Here is a 23,220-nt window from a genome sequence, read left to right on the forward strand (position 1 = left end):
AAAAAAAAAAAAAAAAAAAAAAAAAGCCTGCATTTGAATGAGGCCAGCAGGGCTTTCAGTTCTATCACTAATTAGCTCCTTAATCCTATACAGTTCATTTCCTTTTGTAGAGTGAAGACGATCTGTAATAGCTCATCCTCTCAAAAATGTTATAATGGATACTGATTTTTTAAATTGATTTTGACAAAGGATTTTTGGAATGATCTTAGCCTATTGAAAAGTATTTATTTTTATAGTTGATTTTCATATTTTTCATTGATTAATGAAAACATCCGTACTTGAATTTTCATACAGGCATACTAATAAAAAACAATCGAATTAAAATATGCCAACTTCCTTACCTAAGATATCAATTGCTTAAACTGAGTTACAGAAACAGTTCAAACTCTGATGTCCATTTTATCTTGTCTTTTTAATTTTATTAGCCAGATCAGAACAAGCTAACTTTAAAAAAATCTTGCTAGACAGTCAATTCCTTCTCCTAACCCCCAAATGTTGTCTGTTTTAGAAATAAAATATATGGCAAAAAAATAAAGTGCCATATAAAGCATAATAACTTGCTTTCACTGACTACCTCCAAATTTGTCTTAGGTTAATAGCTATGTATCAGCCAAAGGGGTGGAGTTGAAAAATAGAAAAAAAAAAAAAAAAAAAAAGATAGTGAACCATACCATCCCGTCTTTGTCCAACGCTCTGTCTCTGTCGTTAATGATTTATCCTTTCACCATCTCCCTGGTCCCTAAATTTGGCTATGACAACACTGGCCAGCAAAGGCAGTGCCAATCTACACCATCTGTGTATGTCATCTGCCATGCACTTCATGGAACGACTTAAAAGGGAAATAGCTAGATAGAAATTATCATTTATAGCAATTATATTTGTCACAAAGAATACTAAGCATTTTCTCTAAAAGAGGACTTAATATTTTAAGGCTATTTCAACCTTTTAAAAATCCATATAAAATCAAAACTATATTTGGTAATCTAAATGAATTTTTAAACATCTAGCTTTTTGTACATATTATAAGTTTAACTTATCAATAACACACAAATAAATATGGGATAGCACATCCAAGGCAGTTCTTAGAAGTCTCTGTCCATTTTGCCTTCCTCTGGACGGTGCTCTATTCCCCATCTAGTTAACCTGAGCAGCACAGCTTCTCAGTTTCTGAGCATGTTTAATTGACCACTATGGTTGTCACGCCAACCAACACAGAGAATTCTGAGCTTACAATGGACATTTCAATACAGTGACCTAATTACTATCTGTCAACAAATTCACCAGCAAAATAAAGGGACGAATAAAGGGACGAACTCAGGAAATAAGTAAATAAGATTGATTTCCTGAGTCTGAACTATAGAGATGTTTGCAGTAAGACCATCATCATTTTAAAAAATAATCAGAATGCTTTAAGCATCACAAATATGATGCTTTTAATCCTTTGCCTTGGTTATTTCCTTTAAGAGTTCCTTTTCTATAAAAAAAATGCCTGAAGTTAATATATATTTAGCTTCTCTTTTACTACAAAAGCAAGTGCCTTTTGGCATTTACTTATCCCTGGTGTAAAGATACCATATTCTCCAAATAGGAAATCACTGAATAGCAAAATTATCTCAATTCTGTATCATAAAATGAAAACTTATGAAGGCCTGGGTTAAGTTGTTATAATCCTGTTAACTATTGCTTAAGGAAGTCTTTAGTTCAAAGGCAAGAACAACAAATGCTAAAGATTTAAGGACTATTGCAACACAGTGAAGTCACTTATTAATTGGAAAAAAAGACGTATTGTTTCGTCTTGTAGAAGAAAAGAAGGCCAGCATAAATACCAAACCTGGATTGAAAGAAATGTTTACACTAATCCTTTAGATATAAAACATATAAAACCTTCTGCCTTCACTTGACAATTTCTTTATTGTATTTATAATAATTTGCTTTTGTTATGTGTGTGTTTGTGTCTGTCTGTATATGTGTCTGAGAGAGAGAAAGAAAAAGGAAGAGGGAGAGAATAAATTATTAAATTGTGAATGTTCCTATTTTCTGGTAAATACTTCTGTGTGTTTTGGACTAGAAATTCCACTTTAATATAATTATTCTATGTGTAGGCTCTATCTATTAGCTAACAGAATACTGACACTCAGATGAGTTTCTTCTGTATATAACATCAGATGACAAATGAGCTTATTTTATAAGAAATAAGTAAAGATAAATACAATGTATGAATAGAAAACATATATATTTTTTAGTGGGAATGTAAATTGGTACAGTCACTATGGAGAACAGTATGGCAGTTCCTCAAAAAACTAAAAATAGAACTACCATATGATCCAGAAATCCCACTTCTGGGCATATACCTGGAGAAAACCATAATTCAAAAAGATACATGCACCTCAATGTTCAATACAACACTACTGACAATAGCCAGGACATGGAAGCAACCTAAGTGTCCATCGACAGGTGAATGGATAAAGAAGATGTGCTACATATATACAATGGAATATTACTCAGCCATAAAAAGGAACAAAATAGTGCCATTTGCAGAGGCACGGACAGACCTAAGACTGTCATACAGAGTGAAGTAAGTCAGAAAGAGAAAACCAAATATCGTATAATACCGCTTATATGTGGAATCTAGAAAAATGGTACAGATGAACTTATTTGCAAAGCAGAAATAGAGACACCGATGTAGAGAACAAACTTACGGTTACCAAGGAGGGAAGCGGGGGTGGGATGAATTAGGGGACTGGGACTGACATATATACACTACTATGCATAAAATAGATAACTAATGAGAACCTACTGTATAGAACATGGAACTCTACTCAGTGCTCTGTGATGACCTAAATGGGAAGGAAATCTAGAAAAGAGGGGATATACGTATACATATAACTGATTCACTTTGCTGTACAGCAGAAACTAACACAACACTGTAAAGCAACTATACTACAATAAAAATTTTTTAAAAAAGAAGATATATTCTAGTCCTAGTAAGGTGACAAGAATGTAATAATGTTCTTATATTACCTTTGAAAATATCGGGCTTAAAGAGCATGCCTAAAATTCATAGATATGGATATATTCACAGATATGGAATTCTAGTGCATTTCCTTAATACTGCAAATAGGAGATTTAAGGTCACAGCGGTTAAATGGTTTGCCATATGCCACCCATCCAACCACTGGCAGCCACAGTATTTGGAGCTGACTTTATTACTCCACATGAATTTGTAAAGTTCTTGGATGTGCTGTTATAAATGCTTTCATATGTAAAGAAAATCTAGTTTATAAAAAGCTAATTTTACTTGTGTGAAACTGAACTCAGGAATTGACTGCAATCATCTTAATCTATTAAAGGAGAGGAGCATCAATGATCTCTTACCTAATAGGTGACTCAGAGAATGATTATATTACAAGGGAAGCGCTAGTCTAAAACACACGGAATATTTAGCACCTTTGTACTACAGTCACACACACAGACACATACTTCCACAAGAACAATTACTTTCCAAATGGTTTTGGTTTTGACCACCTCTCTGAATATTAACATATTGTCCCGTACACCTTCCAAAAAGGTTTTAATATATTAACATCTTAATGGGAAGCATATCTTTTAATCAAATTAATGCCTTGACACCAGAGCCTGTGATCACGTTTACTTATTAATTACATAACCTGAGTAGTCTTCGCACAACCTAAGAAGTCTTAGGTAAAATCAGCATAGAAACAAAAGGATGTATTCAGGGAGGTAATAATGCTACAAATAAATGATTGTATTTGTTTTGCTTAAAGTATGACCTTGACCCTGGATGAATAATTCGATCTTACTACAAAAATGCATTTTAGTCTTTTTCATTTTCATTTGGGATTTCAAACCTCAGATGTGCACTTTCAATCCCTGTGTTTAGTGGTAGTAACATATAGCATTTATTTCTTCGGGATTTGCATTGAATTACAATTGCAATAAAAAGCCAAGTCAAACTTGTGGGAAACATTAAGCTCAGAGTACAGGTTGTACCAAATTTTCTTTTTAGTCCAGAATTTTACATAGGATAGTTGGTGTCTACTCTTAAAAGTGCACTTAAAAATAAAAAATCAGACTAAGAAATAATGAAAGGAAGAAAATAACCAAAAAGAAGAGGTAATCTCATACAGTCCTTTTACTGCTGTTATAATACATTTAGCTTTAATGTACTTGGGAAATACAACTTTTCTTATAAAAATAGTCTACAAGGTTGGAAATGGCATTAGCTTTTAAAATAGCAACCAAGTTTACTTAGTGCACAGCAGTTGATAATGATAACTGATGAATATTAATAAAATTGGGAGTATTCAATTCCATTGTGCTTATTAATTCATTCATGTGTTTTAAAATACAATATAAGGCTATCTTGGAATTTAACTTCTAATTACTAAGTTTTAATAAAAATTATACAATTATAAACAATTTATGTTTAATAAAAATATTTTTAACATATGCCTATTTCAAGGGAAAAACTGAAATCAAAGGTAAAAGTATATGTAGTATTTCCATTTTATTGTATTGATGTCTTTACTTTTTAATTTTTTTAATTATGAGATTTCAAACACAAAACAAATAATATAGCAAGCAAGTATAAACAATATAATGTATGTGCATACAAACAGTACTTGTGTTGGCTTTAAATACGGTTTTCATTTAATACTGTATTTTAGAAACGTATCCATACTGATATATTCTTTGAACTAGTAAAGATCAATCCACTATTATGGACTATATTACGGACTCTGGGTAGCCTGCTTCCCAAACTATTACTAATTTCCATTCTGCAGTGTGTTCTGTGGCTCCATACAATGTGAATATGCTTCTTCTAAGATATGTAGGACCCTGTTGGTAAACTCTTAGAAACGTCTTGAACGCTCACCTTTCCCACCTCGCAACAATTAAGAATGTGCTGTAACGTTCTATAAAGTATCCATGAATTCACCCTGACATCAGAAAACTAGTTACACTCTTTACTCATAGCACCTAATGCCTTGATAACTAAAGTCATTTCCCATTGTTTATGGTGACAGTAATTATTTTCTTCCTTAAATTCTTTTAAGATGCTGAAGTTCTTCCAATGTTCTAAAACTCTGGGGTTTAGAGAGAAAAAAGTTGGAAAATACTTTTTTCTGATAATATAAACTTGATTCTATTCGTTCACAATTTTCATCCATTTGTCATAATTAGCCTTCATCTTTTAGTTTTTGTTTTATTTTTGAACCCTATTCAATTTATGTTTTCTCGATTTGGGTATCTTTGGAAACCAATTTCTTTCTGGAATAAGAGTATTTGGAGCTAGACCACCACAGTTTAAGACCCAGCTTCACCACTTACTAGCTGCGAGACCTTGGGAAAATTACTAAAAATCTCTGTGCCTGAACCTAGGGGCAAGACGGGAATAAAGATGCTGACATACTAGAGAATGGACTTGAGGATACGGGGAGGGGGAAGGGTAAGCTGTGACAAAGCGAGAGAGTAGCATGGACATATATACACTACCAAGTGTAAAATAGATAGCTAGTGGGAAGCAGCCGCATAGCACGGGGAGATCAGCTCGGTGCTTTGTGACCACCTAGAGGGGTGGGATAGGGAGGGTGGGAGGGAGGGAGACGCAAGAGGGAGGGGATATGGGGATATATGTATATGTATAGCTGATTCACTTTCTTATACAGCAGAAACTGACACATCCTTGTAAAGCAATTATACTCCAATAAAGATGTTAAAAAAAAAAATATCTGTGCCTTGGTTTCCTTACCTGTAAAGTAAAAATCAAAAAAGTACCTGGGCTTCCCTGGTGGCGCAGTGGTTGAGAGTCCGCCTGCCGATGCAGGGGACGCGGGTTCGTGCCCCGGTCCGGGAAGATCCCACACGCCGCGGAGCGGCTGGGCCCGTGAGCCATGGCCGCTGAGCCTGCGTGTCCGGAGCCTGTGCTCCGCAACGGGAGAGGCCACAACAGTGAGAGGCCCGCGTACCGCAAAAAAAAAAAAAAAAAAAGCTCCATAATCTAGCCTTGTTCAGTGACACTTAGCAGAGTGGCTGGCACATAGTCATTCTAAAATAATTATCTACGAATAATCACAAAATTTTCGGATTTGAGATGTCTTTTAGCATGGAGAGGGAGGCCCTATAGCATCATGGAATGAAAACAGTAACATATTCTAAAAGATGAACAAAAATCCATTTTGATCCTGTACAATTTACCAAGTAGTGCCGATGGTTTAGATGATTTATAAACATTATCTCATTTAATGATATATCAATCCCAACATATGGATGATAAAATTAAGTCTGTTGATCAGAAGCTAAGTTACAGGACCAAAAACAAGGTCAGTATATGGAAGAGTTAGGATCCATGTCTGAATGGTTCTGGTTATTTCCACCACCTTCCCTCTGGCAGTTGAGGGTTTTTCATTATGAATATGTAAAAGCTAGAATATAAGTCATTTGCCCCATGCTGTTGCATTAACAAAGCTTTTAGGTTGTGTTTACCAAAACCAGATCATAGTTCAGCAGTGATGTTTACATCTGGGGATTCTGGAAGAGAAGAGGTGTAATTCCTAGGGGTAGTACTGATGGAAGACACAGTCTTCAAGCTCTTCCATCTATGCAAGCTGTTTGCTCGTTTGTTTTTAAGCTAATGAACATGTAATAAGTTCCCATAGGCATTTCCTTCCCCGGAGCATACTGAATTCACCCTGAAAGTTGTTCTCATCCAAAACAATAATTTCAAGAATTTCTATAAAGTCCTCAACTATGTTTTTTGTGTGTGTTAAGCTTATGTCTTCCTTTTTTATAGTAAAACAATTACCTTAGATTCTTAAGCATTCTGTTCTCCAGAAAAACTAGCTAATTTGATATTATATTCCATAGCAACACGTAAAAAACTGCTAGTTATTTCATTTCTTCAAGATAATTTATGTACATTTAAAAAGAGAATGCAAAAAAATAACAAGTTAATAACTCTATAATACATGGTGATAATTGGTATCTCGACAGTTACAGTTTTTGCTTCCATTTTATTTAACTTACCAGTAAAAGATGCCTTGTGATCTTAGTCATAACCAACTATTGACCAAGAGTGATAACCAACTATTTCAACTTAGTTTAGAGCTGGTCTTCATGGGATCTTTCATGATCTCTGACATGAAATTTCTTTATTTATAATATTTGTTAATTCGCTAATGAGATCAACAATAGCATTAATACCAGCAACAGGTCTTGGCAGTCAGGTGTGACGTGGACTTGATCCCCCTAAGATAACTGAGCTCCCATGTATACTGAATACATGATAACTGTTTTCTTGGTGCACACATTATTAATATTTTCAATCACGGTAGGTCCTCCAACTCGGTCAATTTCCCCCATCATCCCATGATTGTAATTTTCTCCTACAGCTACTGAATAATCCAGATGAAGGACTGTATACCATTGCACATTTCACAAAACTTTTTGAAGTAATCAAGAACTTAATGCACATGACCATAGATTTCAAGAACCCTTTTTTTTTTTTCTTTTTGGGGTACGCAGGCCTCTCACTGCTGTGGCCTCTCCCGTTGCAGAGCACAGGCTCCGGAAGCGCAGGCTCAGCGGCCATGGCTCACGGACCCAGCTGCTCCCCGGCATGTGGGATCCTCCCGGACCGGGGCACGAACCCGTGTCCCCTGCATTGGCAGGCGGACTCCCAACCACTGCGCCACCAGGGAAGCCCCAAAAACCCTTTTGATTTTCAAAAGCAAAATGTTTGAGTTATTTGCCCAGAAGGTTCTTATTTTAAATGACTGCCATTTCTATGTTTTCCTCTCAGGCTTTCGGGTTTCAAATCCATACTATCTTTATTTGGATATATATAAATTATAAACCTCAGGTGGGAAATTCACCGTGAGTTTTACCCAGTGGAAGCAATATACTAGACCAATGGTTCTCTGTATGTGGTCCCAGGATTAGCCACTACAGCATCATTTGGGAAAGTATTAGAAATGCAGACTCTTGGACCCCACCTCAGACTTATTATATCAGAAACTTGAGGTGAGGGGAGGAGGGGCAGCAACCTATGTTTTAACACACCCCAAAACTGGTGAGCATCCAGCAAACCAAGGGCAGAGCTACTCTGTTAGACTCTGGTACTGCTATACTTGTGCAACTTAGAAAGACACATAAATCCCAAAGGCACAAAAATAGCACATCCATTGCAAAGTACAGTTAATAATCATTCTTCTCTTACAAGTTATTCATTTCTAATAGATTAAGGCAAAATCATCACCTTATCTCCCCCAAAGGCTGCCTGTGTATCATTTAACAGTTTTTAAGGAAGCTCAGTTGTTTCAACTTGATATTGAGATTATCTTTAAACCAAATGTTCTATAATAGTGCTCAATTCACCATTTTAAGGTGAATAAAACTCCATTTGTGATATTTATAATCTAGTTAGAGGGGTGGATAAACATTTCCTTTTAGTGCCACTGCATCTAACTAGCAAGACAGAAGCTCTTGGCTATGGAATGAAGGAAACTTGAGGATCACAGTGGATTAACAATCAATGGATTTCCTCGGGAAAGCAATTTTACCAAGGTGTAAAATGCAATTTTTACACCGCTCCGAAAGAGGTGTTCAATTTTTGTCTGGCACATTTTGTCTGGAAAAGCCTCAGCTGTATTTCACATAAAAGAAAATGAAGGAAATTGGAAATCATTGCCAGAGGCTACTTAGGAGCTAAGAGTACAAAGATTTCAGTGGCTGGATACATAGTAACATCCTTTTTTTTTCCTTCTCATTTTGCAAAATGGGAAACAACATTATTCTTTCCCAACCATGCCCTCTAAATAGCTCTACCAGGCTCACTGCTGGCCCCTGGAGACCTTAGGCAAATCCCACACTTTTCTGTCCTCAGCTCCCGGAAGCTCCAGCCAGACCTCTTCTCTAGACTCTCACAGGCATCAGCCCTCTTCTGAAATACACATCATTTCTGTTTTGGCGCAAACATATACCGATTTCTTTAACGACTGACTCTGAACCACTGTCATTTCTGGAGTGTAGCATTCAATGACCTCTTCCAATGCATCAGACACTGAGCTGATGTTCCCCATGAACTACTAGAAAATTCCATGAACCTAAGAATCAACTGAAAACAACTGTGGAAACTCAACTTATAATAAAGACTGATATTCGTGCAACAAAGTTAAAGCACATAGGGCACAGAGACAACACTGACATTTTTATATACAAAAGTAAAAATTTAATAACGTAGTGAGAGACGGAGTGGGCACAGGTACAACGGACACCTCCGAAAGACGTCTAGTTGTTACGCTAGAAATAGAACATATTTCCAAACACACGAGCAACCCTTAGCCAAAAGGCATACTGCAAAACCCTTTTCATAAGGATAAGATTCAAATGTTTTTCCAGGTAAGTTCTTTTTTCGTTCAACTTGCTATGGTCTCTTAAGTGGGATAGATTTTTGATGATAAATTTTAAAGAAATTAAAAAAAAATTTGTTTCAAATAATACAATCCTGAGAGTACAAAATTTTCTTTTAAACTATCTGGATTTCTACATGGTCAGGAAGTCATTGAACAACTCCAGTAGCTCTATAATTTGGAGTGGATGATTAAACATTGTCACAGAGATTGAAGAGGGAACTTATTTCAGATTTTACAAAATGGAATCATAAATAGCTAAAAAGAATATTCAAAATATAACAAAGATAAAATTATACATGTACCAAAACCTGGGTTTGAGAAATAAATTGCTTTACTTAATCAATGTATGCAAACCATGTATACATAAATCCAATTTCATAATGTGATTTTTATATTTATTGTACTAAATGTACATCATCTAACATATGGATGGGACTCCCCAACCTCTGGGCCAGAACTGGTCTAAAACTATTTAGACCACCCTATAGTAAGATCAGGGGCACCCAAGTCTTTCCCATCCATTCCCACTTTTTCTCACACCCACGCTTAAAAATTAAAAGATAAAATTATGCATCTACATAAACTAAAGGGCATTCCATTGTTCCCCAGTGCCGTCCTGCATTACTGTGCAACTGAAGCCCAATTTTTAAAAATTATTATTTGAAATGACTGCTTTATTACATTTCTAAAACATAGATTGTAAGACCCTTTCAATGAGGGCTTCTGTTTCTTGCACAATAAAACTTCAAAATAACCAACAATAATAATTAAATTATTATTATCTCTGAGTCTGAGTTACATTCATTACTGAAATGGTACATAAATCTTTGTACCTCAAGGACCACAAACAGCCTTGTAAACGTATCGTAGATGATATAAAAAAAGAACCACTCACGACAGAATGCCATTCTCAGCTTGTGGGAGCTGAGATTCCACTGAGTCATGCCACAGGTATGGAAAATGATCTTTGGAGTGTGACTTAATCCAGGGAAAAACAATGCAGATATTCCACTCTCTACATGAAAAGAAACGCCATCTTCTCTTAGGCAGGCAGAGTAAATCATAGACCGAGAGTAGTACTGCTGAACAGGCCACCAAAGTACCAAACTCGTACAACTTCAAAAATGACAAAAATGTTGGCTTTGTCATTACATACGAATACATCAATCAAGTTTCCAAACATTTTGCCAAGTTTTGCTAAAAAGGTAAAATAGCACAACAAATTAATGAGCTCACGATGATTTGGGGGGAAAATATTCGATAAATTTACTATAAACTCCATGTAAATATGATTTGCAAATCTTAATCATGTCATATCATATATTATTTCTCTATTTCCTATGTAGGAACTATGAACTCATTAAATTTTTTCATTAAAGGTAGCACACTGACAGTACAGACATACTGAAATGTCATCTTTGTAGAACAAATTGTTTGGTATTAGAAATTTGCGATGGTCAAACTAACACATCTACAATATAGTCAAATAAGTCACAAATCACCCAGGAGACACTTAAAAATAATTCTGTTCATACTTAAAGGCTGAAGCAAAATGAACATATGTCAATAAACAGGAGGAACTGTGCCCACAATCTGACACAGATGGAACGGAGTGGCCAGTGGATTTGATTTTTTTTAATTGAGCATATTAGATGAAAAAACACACTATTTTTAATATTTTAAAAACTGCAATGCTTGGTGGGACAGAGGCAGGGGAATCCAGCTGCCTGAAGAGACCTCAGAATTATTAGGTTATAAGGATGTTGCTTTTGCATCATTGCAGAATTTGAAAGAATAAATAAAAGTACTAGAGTTGGGGCCAGATATGGTAACGATGACCCTTCTGTGAATGTGACATAAACTCTTCTCCCACCTTACCAGAAACAACGGGTAAAAATACTTTTAATATGGGCTTCCCTGGTGGCGCAGTGGTCGAGAGTCCGCCTGCCGATGCAGGGGACGCGGGTTCGCGCCCCGGTCCGGGAAGATCCCACGTGCCGCGGAGCGGCTGGGCCCGTGAGCCATGGCCGCTGAGCCTGCGAGTCCGGAGTCTGTGCTCCGCAACGGGAGAGGCCACAGCAGTGAGAGGCTCGCGTACTGCAAAAACAAAACAAAACAAAACAAACAAACAAACAAAAAAACTAGATCCTTGGGGTTCCCTGATGGTGCAGTGGTTGAGAGTCCGCCTGCCGATGCAGGGGACACAGGTTCATGCACCGGGCCATGAATCTAGTTTTTAAATTTTTTGAGTACTCAATCAGTAATGTATCTTCTGCATTGTCATAAAAAACAGTTCTTAGAAACAGAAGAACTGGATACTGAGTACAAAATACTGATGTGAAAATCTAAATGAAGGTGTTAAAATTCACATATGGTGATCAGTTCTGACAATACAAATGAAAAAATAAGAAGGTAGGCCAAATAGAGTACAGGAAAAAAAAAAAAAAAATTTTAATATTCGTATTAAAGTGGTATCCACGTATGATATACAGATGATATTCCAAACATCATTATGAAAGAATCATATATGTCATATATTAGCGGATCCCCTCACTCTTTTGTGGAGTAGAGATCAGTATCAGTAGTAAGTGTCTGTCACCTCTTTGATGACTAAGTTTTTATCTAGGGTTGCAACAAATCACTGTATAAAAAGAACATATAAATAGATAAGTTTATCTTCTCCCAAGAGTTTATTTTTTTGACCTCACTATATAACTGGCATACAAAACGTTACATAACTTTAGATGTTCAAGAAGAACTCCCTCTCGATTTCACCAGATAATGTATCATACGTTGATTCCAAGCATAAATCAGTGATGATATACCAAAAAATTAGTACACCAAACTGCAGGGATAAAGACATAAACATGCAAATATTGTATGGAAATACTCCCCACATACCACTGACTAGAGCTTAAATGCCCTTTTTTCAGACTGAGCCTTGTTCACGGCCACAATGCTGGGCAACCGGTACAGACTACATACTGAAAAGAATATGAGAATGGAAAGCATAAAAGAAGGTAAAAAGAAATTCTGTTCCTTATTGACGTGCTAGTCATTGAATTTATCATCTTGAAAACTGACTAGATAGAGCCTCAGGAAGACCTCATCTTGTTAAATTGTCCTCAGTAATTTAAAACTGTTACTTCCTCTTGCACTTTTTTCTTTGTTCAACTCCAATGAACAGTGAGCCTAGTGTCGGCAAATTTATAAACCATTATGTTACGTTTTCTTTCTCAGCATCTTATAAAAAGTTCTAAGACATAACTTTCAAAGTTTCTGTAACCATCCGCTAAACTTGACAGTTCAATGAATTTCACTGAATTGTTAAAATTGGAATGTGAATAATATGTGGGTTCTTTCATAATAAAACGAAAGTCTACTCATTTTCATGAAGCTTGCTGTCAAACTACGGAATGTACTGCAGGCCAGAAGAAAAAAGAACTTCCTAAAATTCAAATCTAATGGCATAAGATGGAGTCATGGCAGCATTCTTCCAAGCTAGGTTTAGCTGCTCTGTGAGGTCTGTCTTTATTTAGGAAGGAAACGTGTTTCATCCTTTTAGCCTGTATGGTTGACCCCATCTTTCCTCCTTCTCTTCACCCTCCTCTTTCTCTTCCTCTCCTCTGAGTTTCCATCATCATCATCACAAGACATGAATGAGACTTTGCAGATTGGCCTCAAGAACAAACGGTAAAATCTACACTACACCCCTAAGGCCCCCTAAGAAGGGACATAACATTTATATAAAAAGATAATATGAGAGGGTTCAAGAACAAAAGGTAAAATCTACACCCCCAAGACCCCTAAGAAGGGAAATAACATTTATATAAATAGATAATATGAGAAGTCATTTATTAAATGCTAAACCAACATTTAGAAAATGACTGTCACAACAATTCAAGCAAGTGATTAAATCTAGTATTGTTTAATTTGCAGTTCTGGCTCTCTGTCTCAAGGAAAGTTGCCTGGTTATTGTGTAAATGGTCACAATGTGTTATGATGAGAGGGAAGAGACAAGAAGAATGAACCTGAACTGACTACACTCCTACTCTGCTGGAGATTCTGTGATAGGCACGTTCACCTATCACTATTCCATCGAATACTCACGATAAACCCATCAATCCCAGAGATAATGGTAGAGAAAACGAATTCTCAAAAAAATTAAAAAATGGGTTTTGAGAAAACTAGGATTGAATAGTACAGATGAAGTTACACAGAAATCAAGTTATGCTACAGAAAAACACGACTGTAGCAAAAGTCACCTGCTCTGGAAACCCACAAGTTAATGGGCCACTCAGTATGATAGCTGGCTACAAAAATGTCTGCGTTTTCTACATGGTTATGGTTTATGGAGAGAATCCAGTACATGGTTTCCGAATTCCAGACCTTATGGCTTAATTACTACTTTCTATTATGGACGGTGGAGTGAAGAGATTTTAAACGTTTTAAGTTCAGTTATTGTATGAGTAGCATTCAAAGTCATCTTTACTGTAAAAGGATGAGATTTTTTTAAATTGATGCAAAATTATAATAATATTTCTGAAGTATTAAATGAATCTGGGTTTAATGATATATGGGCTCTGCTTAAGACCTCCAGAACTTCTCAAAGCCTAAGGTTGGTTTTAATGGACAAACCTTATTCAATGTCATATCTGAGCATCCCATTGCTCAAACAATGCTCAATCCTATCTTTTTAAAAACGGATTCTAGTAGCAAAATACTGAAAGATGTTTTATCAAAAATATATAGAGTTCTTTACTAGCACTGAAATAGACATTTCCAGTCTAAAATTCCCAAATTTGTATTTGAATATTTTTATTGTGGGAAAGAATGGTTTTTCGAACTAGACACATTTTATTTTCTTTGAAATGAAGACCATCTCATTTCATTAAGTTAAAACCCTCTTTGTTCTCTGGATATTTGTATAAGGTTTTCTTCTAGTTCCCTGTAGAGTTAAGTTTGAACTAAACAGCCATTGACTAGATAGTGTCCTCGAAAATCAAAGAACCTTTGAAATTGATAAGAAAACTATAATCAATACAGTTTTATTATGAATTAATGTTAACATATATATTTGACATTAGACACTTAACATGAAATGCTAAGGACAGTGCCTAGGTTATTAAATATTTGCTATTATATTTACTACTTTTCCATGAAAAATACATCATGTTAGTACAGGCAGTTAGCTATGTTTCAGATGTTCAGTCACTAAGTTGAGGTGTAAAACTGATATGGTATAGATTATTGCAAATGAAAATGTATATCCACTGATACAGGAAATGTGGAGAGGTGTCCCAAAAATTGAAAAAAATGGCTAAGTTTTCAGGGAAAGGGATTTGATCATGCACTATTTCTTTATTTGAATGATTTACTAGAACTTTTTCGCATCAATTAACAATAAAGGAATATAAATAATTATAAAGTTTTTCTTCCACATTCTATTTTAATTAAGAAAAAACAGCTAATTCATCATTCAAAGGGCCTTTCTAGTGGAGAAAATAAGTTGCCTTAAAAGAGAGAAAATATTTGCCAAAACAATGAAATCTCTATTACTAATTAGTGGAAAATGGTAATTAGCAAAAATTTTTAATTCTCTCACCTCTACTTGTGAACAAAGTAAAAGCACACAAGCTCCATATAGGAGGCAAATGTGAACAATATGTTTTATGTTCCTAAAATCATTCTCAGGGATTGATTCCACCAAATCACTCTCTTGTAGAGGTAGGTGTACTAAAAGACTATTATTTCTCATATGATAGAAATCTAAGTCCAAAAACATTAAGCAATTTAAACAATGTGCCAAAAATGTCTTTCTCTCTTTTGGAAACTCTTCTGGTTATACACAGCAGTGATGTTCTGGCAGGTTGATATGTCTTAATACTTTAGGAACACAAATCATTTACAACCCAACAGGCCTTCTGATCTCAGATTTGCTCATATTGTAACTTATTCCCCAGTGAACTCTATAAACGGGCCACAGAAAACAGAATTTCACCTGTGACCAAAGTTAAATTTCCCACTTGCAAGTTGAGAGAAACAGTCAGCTACCTTTTGTTTTTCTTTCCCTTTATTTTCTCAGAGCAAAAAAGGAAGTTTCTTTCAGATTAAGACTATCTAAGACAATGGTCACCATTTGAATAGAGAACACATGGGAAAACGTGAATTATTTTTACAATGTCAGCTAATCCACAGCTGTGCCACCTGTTAGTATGGATGCTATCCAAAAGGATTTTGAAAATAAGCCAGGCAGTCTGTCTTCGATGTATGAAAAAGAAAACTGTCAAACATTTTGCATGGGGAGGAGGGGGTTGGGAGGAGTGTATGTGTCGAGGAAAATGGAGGCCAAATTTGACAAACTAGGAGTCATCTCCTGTATCCTGCGAATCCCACACGCACCACTGCCTTTGAGATTAAAGAATAATTAATTTCCAAGAACCATTTTGAAGTCATCACTCTACCTTCATTCTGTATCAGTATCTCAGTCCACCATACTGTTCTTCTCAATTTCCTTAAATGTTTAAGACTAAGTTTCAGTTCAAGGAGTTAAGGAAGTAACTATATTAAGCGCTTTCACTTTAAAAGGTGAATACACTCATTCTAGTGATACAGTAAAAAACACCTGACATATATCCTTTATCCTAACAAGATGGCAGAACTTGTGTTATTGAGCATGTGGGTCTCAGAGACAAACAGCACCCACAGTTTTGAAAAACATAATTAGCAACAGATCCAATGGAAACATAAGATGACAATATTCTAAAACATTAAATCTAAACTACGCTGACATATATATACACTGGTATGTATAAAATGAATAACTAATAAGAACCTGCTGTATAAAAAAATAAATAAAATAAAATTCAGAAATTCAAAAAAAAAAATCTAAACGATAGAAGTCATAAAATGCAGGAGTTCTGGGAATATTTACCAAATTTTATGAAAAATACACCTAATTTTCCCTGCTGACGGGTGTCTTAGAACAACATGAAGTTAATTTCTTAAAGCGCAGCAAACACTAGTAAAAGCACGGCTGTCAAATCACAGGACAGAGTTTTCCTATGTGTTTTATAAAACCTCAATCTCTAAGCTTCTAGCTTTGTTGTCCAAATGCTGATGACATCTGACAATGCTTGTTGAGATGAAGTTTGTCCACTTGGAGCTACTGTCTAGACAAGACAAATTCCCTTTTTCATGAGTCTACAAGTAGCTAACATCCAAAAAGCAAAAGGACGCTAATTAATTTCTTCCATTTCCATGATTGTTCGAAGGTTTTTGACGTTGTTGTTATTTTCCTAGTCACAGGCCTATGGATTTCAATGGCGCACTATTAGAGATTCTAATTCTATTAATAAAGCAGACATTTTGACTCATTCTGGTTCTTTAATTTCTCTTGCAATGGTTCTCAAAATATTTTACTACCAATGCTTACTTGGTAAGTTTTAGGGTGAATTAATTATTCGTTATAAAAATAAAATATAGGTGAGGGAAAAATTCAGCATCACCTAGGATGTGTTCAAGAGTAATGTGTCAAGTTGACATTTAAGTATACAATAAGTGTACATTTGGTTCAGTTGCCACTTAGCAGGTTAAACTTGGGGAAAAGTTCTTAACATTAAGTCCCTTCATACCAGCTTCCTAAAAGGATCTGGACATCTGTTTTACTTAGAGGTCTTTTGATTGCCAAGAACTGAGACTCACTCAGATTAGCTGGGGGATGGGCAGCACAGTCACTAGAAAGATGCATGGAAGGATAAAGAGACCCTCCCAACACACCAAGAAGCATCTTCTCCCAACCTCAAGAGAGGAGTCCCATTGACCGAGCCCATCTTTTTGGAGTCAAGACTTAACAGGTCATAGATTGCTGGCTCACCTACGGATTGGTTGCCCTTGGTGAAGCTGTTCACATCTGGCCAAAAAAGCCAGAGTTGGTGATAAAGAACACAGCCATGAGTTACCAAGCACAGCTGACTAGTGCAGTGTTAGTATGTGGCTGGAGCTGAGTCACTACGAAGGGGGTGTGGCAGGCAGGCCACGTTGACATCTAGTGCAACAACGCAGGGTGTAGTTGAAAGTCAGACCATGGCCACCGTCTGACTGTATCGAACCCCGGCTCTGCTACTTGCTACTATGAGACTTTGGTCCAGTTAATTAACCTATTTGATTTTTAGTCTTCTCAATATTAGTACCACCAAAGGTCACTGTGAAGAGTCTATGAGTTAATTTATGTGAAGTCCCTAGGCCACTGTCTGGCACCAAAATCCCAGGGTAATTTACACTGACCAACATCATCTAGAGATGATGAGCTGAAGCCGTTTCTCTTCTCAGTTATTACGGTGGTGTCTCTTCTTCAGGGATGACATCTGTTTAAGGAAGAGTTAGGCTCCAAAGTCATCTGGCAAGGCAGAAATAACCCTAGTCAAAAAAAGCTTTGAAAAGACTTTGTCAGCCCACAAATATGATATATATGCTTTTGTCCTATGTGTGTATACTTGTCGAATGTAAAGTATATAATTATGAGCAGACATAAATATAATCATACAGTGTTGTTAATTATGAGATAGACAGACATGACAACTGACCGGGAAAAAACGGATCTGTGCACTGTCCTTTCATTGAGATATACTTGCTGGTTTTAACAAGTTAAGGATGCTGACGCGACACCTGTGTTAGTGGTGCTGGGCTGAGGCTGAGTGAGCACCATTAAGCAGTGGCCACGTGATGGGTTTGAGGTGAGGAAGCTGGGCTGTTCCCACCAAGTGTGACCTTCTATGTCCTTCAGGGTCACCAAGGACTGATTCTCAGAGGAGGCCAGCGGTGGACCCCGTTCAGCTGGAGAAGTTGACAGCGTAGATGCACATGCTGCTAGTTAATTATGCTAGAAAAACATGGTGAGTAACACTGAGGCTATCTTTTGAGCTGATCAAACATTTCCGGTACATAGCTTGTAATTTTGAGGCTTTTTTCATATACGATGTTCCTATTCAGAAATGAAATCCATCAGGTTTTTGGCTCTTTGGAACAGTTCAGCCAGTTTATGAAGATTCCAACTTGCTCACTCTTCTGTCTGTTGTTATTTTCTTTTCATCTCTATATAATCACTTTTTTAAATCACTTCTTCTAATCATTGATTCATCAGTGACCTTCTCTGTGACCTCTCCTAATTCAGTAATGTGTTCACTGAGGTTATCTACAAAGTAATGGCTACCCACTTGGCTGGCCATATGAACACACATTCACTAATTCACTAATGATCAGACACCCTCAAATCATTTACATCTCTTCCCAGAGGACCGGGCCAAATGCTCCAGATATAGTTGCATATCTACAAGTCATAAACGTATACCTTTTAAATTTTTGTAAAATATCTCTTCATGCACTTTGCCCAACTCTCTATGACAAATGAAGCCCTTGTTGCTGGATTTGGTGACCATGTATCTCGATTTTTCATGGCAGTGATGCTGGGTTTATTATGGCTGAACCCAAGGGCTAAGTTCAAAACAGCCTCTTTTCTTTTTTTTTTTTTCCTCCAATACCAGAACACTGTTGCTTTGGTTGAACTCGAGATAAAATAATTGGCTTTCATTTAGAGGGCATGTTTTACAAAAAACATGTTTCCTTAAAACACTATACTCCCACTCAGCACAATGAGATATACTCACCTTTGGGAAGGGTGGCACACATGGATGGAATAACAGATTAATGACCCCATTTCCCTTTCACACCAAGGCATGGGTTCACCGAGCAGAACGGCCGGTGAAGTTACCCCATTATTATCGTCTCTCCCGAACTGAACACATAGAGTTAAATTAGTGCAAATGTCACAGGACTGCTTTCGGTTGCCTGTCAGAATAAGTGGGGAAGGGAGAACTCATTTTGAAGAAAAATACATTTCCTACGGAAGATCTTTTTAAGTCCTTAAATATCAACTCTATTGTATTTTTTCCAAATATGTTTATGAAACCACTGGCTTCCATTTTACATGCTAGCTGAATTTGGAAGGTGACATGAGTAAACACTGACATGAATTTAAGTCCTTTAAATTTGTAACAGGGAAGAATCGATTTAAATTGTTAAGAAGGGACAGGAAAGCATCTTTCAAATGTCAGAGAATTCTGTGCTATCTGAAATATTACTTAAGAAAGTCCTATGCAATTTAAGAAAAACAGGATAGGGGTTGATGCAAAGTGTTGCCTTCCTTTAAGTGGATGGATCATCAAATCTGTCCACCTAAACTCTTTAAAAACCTCAAATGATTTTTATCTGCTTGTCAAGGAACTCCTCCAACTTAGATCCCATCACATTGTTTCCTGCCTCCACTCAAGTAGAGAGAGCATTTACATTCAAATATAACTCTCTAACAACAAACATACAGAAAAGGTGTCATAGGCATAGTTGAAAGGAATAGAAGACCAGGAATGAAGAAAATTAAACCTTCTCTTTCTCCATCAAGAAAAAAAAAGCTTAATCACAGATATTTTACTTATATATCTTGATATACTTAGAGATCATTATACAAATTTTAATTTTTAAAAATTGTTTTCCACTGCTGTTCCTGAACTAAGTATGCACATCTATGATAAAAAGAACCCCATGAGACAGGTGGAGGTGATCATCACATCACCGCTACCCCGACCCCAACGAAGGAAAGATTTTTCAGTGTTACTGGAGAAAAAAACATCACAACTAATTACATCATTTTTCTTGGCATCATTTTTCTTGCATCTACCAAGGCACGCTCAGACATACTCAACCTGTTACCACAATCCGTGCTTTATCTCAAGGTTTTATTTAGTGTAAGGAATACCATTTTTCTATTTAAAATGATAAACTTCTATTTCCTTAAACAGGTTGACTGGCCGAGAAGCAATCTTCTTATGTGCTATAAGAAGATATTAAAATAAGGTATTTTATTCCTAAAATAAAACAGTCAATTGAGATGCCTTTTAAGGATGAAAATTAATTTGCCATTTTATATCACTGATGAACACTTCAGCTGTTTGTTCACATAGTAAAGGAAGGCAGTTGAGGTTTTCTTTTCATTTAAAAAGATCACATTCTATCTATGTAGATTACTGTGTTTCTGTTACAGAGTATCATTAACAAGTGTGCTAATGTCTAAAATCTGGGCACTGGTTTATCTATTGCCTTCCTCTATTGATTCCACAAAACCTTTATGTATTTAATGTCTCTTATTATGTATATGTGAGTGTGTGCACGTGTGTGTTGAGGTGAAAGACCCAGCAAACCTGAATGGTTCAAAATAATGTAAAAACTATACTATACTTCCAACCTACCTATTTTATCATGTAAAATATAATTTTCTAAAATAATGCATTTACGTATATTTGAAATCAAATTTGATAGCTGAATCTTTTCCGTACTACTCTTAAATGTAACCTTTAAGTAGCATTACCTGTGTTAATGTTTCTTTCCATCCTAAGAACACAAGAGTGTTTTCTATAACATCACATAAGCCTTGAACAGACATGAGAGAAAACGCTGCCGATTCTGGGGTGAAAGCTACCGTTCCCTCCAAAGCTACCACTTGACACACACACAAACTCTACAGCATTGGAATCATTTAAAAATTGCCAATATCTGGCCATTTTCAACCTATAACAATGACAATTTCACTTTAACTTACACAGCCAGATATACCTCACCCGCTTAGAAAATGCATCAGAGAATATCCTTGACATTTATTATGCAGAAGTTGATGGCAATCAACTCTATAGAAAGGGAAACCTTCATGTCACCGTACATAACACTCTGAAAATTTATGAACCTTTGCTCCATCTCTATTAAAACTCAACTGCATCCGCTCAAAGAAAAAAGGATTTTTTAAAAAGGCGCACCAAAGAAAACGTAATAAATACACTCTAGGTCTTTGTTCTATCAGATGTCCATTCAGAGGTATTGATAATGGTTACATCACCAGATTCTTAACTACAACCAGCTCCCAATATTGCATTTATGGCTCACACCAGGAATCCCTTGACCCAGCTCGACAAGCGTGAAAATATGAAATAAATGACGATGAACAAAGGCCCAAGGGACAGCTCGCAACAATAGCGCAACGCTCTCGTCACTGACGCTCAACTCCGCATCTGGACACTTATATCTGAAAGATTTGCAAATAGTGGCAACATGCACGCCAGATACGAACGCAAGCGGGGAACAGACTAAAGGCGAAACAAAAGACGCCTTCCAAGACAGAAACATTCATTAGCCTTCCTGGCAAGTGTCTAAAGCAAACAAGGAAACTGCGAAATAATGACTTAGTTACAAATAACCCCTCTCTAGCACAGTACCTTTTTGTGTCTGTCCCTCCTCCATATTCTCTTCCATGGCTACCTTTCTTCAGCAGAATCTCGTACAAGGAATTAATCAAAAGCTCAATTAGATGGAGGAGAAGGGAGCGATTTTTTTTTTTTTTTTTTTGGTCCCTGGGAAGCTCCCCCAGCAGCGGCTTGGGTAAGTCCTCGGAGCTTAGCTCAGGCTCCCTCGCGTTTCTTGCTTGCTTGGAGACAGGCTGTCAAGTGCAATTTCATTCAAATTCCTCTTCCGTGAAGATTATTAATTTTTCTTCTCAATGCTGTCCATTGTGCACCACTGTAAGCAGGTATTCAAGCAAAGAGCCTGAGAATTTTGGGGGGGAAATTGGGGGGTCTGAATCCCAGTGGCAGAGGCTCTAGGACGGGAAAGACTTGCTTTGCATTTCAAATGGGGAAAAGAAATTGAGGTTTGTATTGAAATCTGGGCTTTAAATTGGAAACAGGCTGAGCTGGGAACAGATGGAGGGGTGCTCTCCTAACAGGAAGCAGACCACCAACCCGTAATTCCCCCTCGCTGCCACCAGAGTGGGAAAGCCCAGACTCCCGGCGGTTCTTTATGCTGCGGTCTTACTGCTCACCCAGTCAGATACCTTTCAAAACTGCGTTCTCCTGTTCTCTCCTCCCCACGTATCTGGCTAATCTGATTTAAAAGTGCCAAGAAAGGATGCAGTTATACCATCTCAGGGTCTATCTGTAAAAGGTTATCACTGAGAGAGGACTTGTAAGCTCACACCTCTCAGATTTAAAAAGATAAAGAAGGATGGTTTTCAAAAGAATGAGTATAAACCTTTAAGCCTGAAAGATATGTTTTAAGTCATTATTTCACTTCAGCGCCACGAAACTCTTGCAAGAAAGGGAGAGGAACACTGCAATTTCTGTAAAAAAGAATCTCTGGATGTCTTTGTGATATACTGTTGTGATTTTCGGCCATGAAAACTGATTTTAAATGGGAATGTCTTGAAAGAGAATTGTTTCAAGGGTCATTCTCGGGGAAGCAGAAAGAACAAATGCTAGATGAGGAACGGCAGGATAAGCAATTTATAATGGGATTCTGCAGTCTGATTTGGAATGCAAATCACAACGCTGCAGTCTGGCAACAAATTAGCATTTGCACTTCAGCCTACTGAGTGACAGGGCACGATCCAAGGGTCTCCATACCTCACAAAAGGTATAGGAAGAAAAATAAACAGTATCCCAGGGGGCATAAACCTTGCCTAGAGTATTAAGAAAGGAAGAATCCCTGTCTCCGTCTCCATCTCTAAAGAAGCAAGCACACAGAGAAACACACGTGTGTGCACACACACAAAACTGTAATTCCTTACCTTTAATAAAAAATACTTTGCCTCCTAATCACCCACAGTATACGTTTCTTGCATTAGAGCATATATTTCACATACATTTTTTATTAAAGTGGGTCAGCAGCATATTCCATATCACCCTCAAAA

The 23,220-nt window shown here is 36.7% G+C and overlaps 1 protein-coding gene across 1 annotated transcript in view; it reads right to left on the reverse strand.

Annotated features, from left to right (window-relative positions):
• Window positions 1-22,285, reverse strand: part of GPM6A (glycoprotein M6A) — a 133,956-nt gene extending 111,671 nt beyond the window's left edge. Inside the window, exon 1 of the mRNA XM_007448452.1 lies at window positions 21,752-22,285. Within this exon, the coding sequence (XP_007448514.1) occupies window positions 21,752-21,788 (37 nt within the window). The 5' untranslated portion in view covers window positions 21,789-22,285. The remainder of the gene's footprint in view (window positions 1-21,751) is intronic.
• Between the last annotated feature and the right edge of the window lie 935 nt (window positions 22,286-23,220).

Source organism: Lipotes vexillifer, unplaced genomic scaffold (genome assembly GCF_000442215.2).
Source record: "Lipotes vexillifer unplaced genomic scaffold, Lipotes_vexillifer_v1.1 scaffold1091, whole genome shotgun sequence".
Lineage (NCBI taxonomy): Eukaryota > Metazoa > Chordata > Mammalia > Artiodactyla > Lipotidae > Lipotes > Lipotes vexillifer.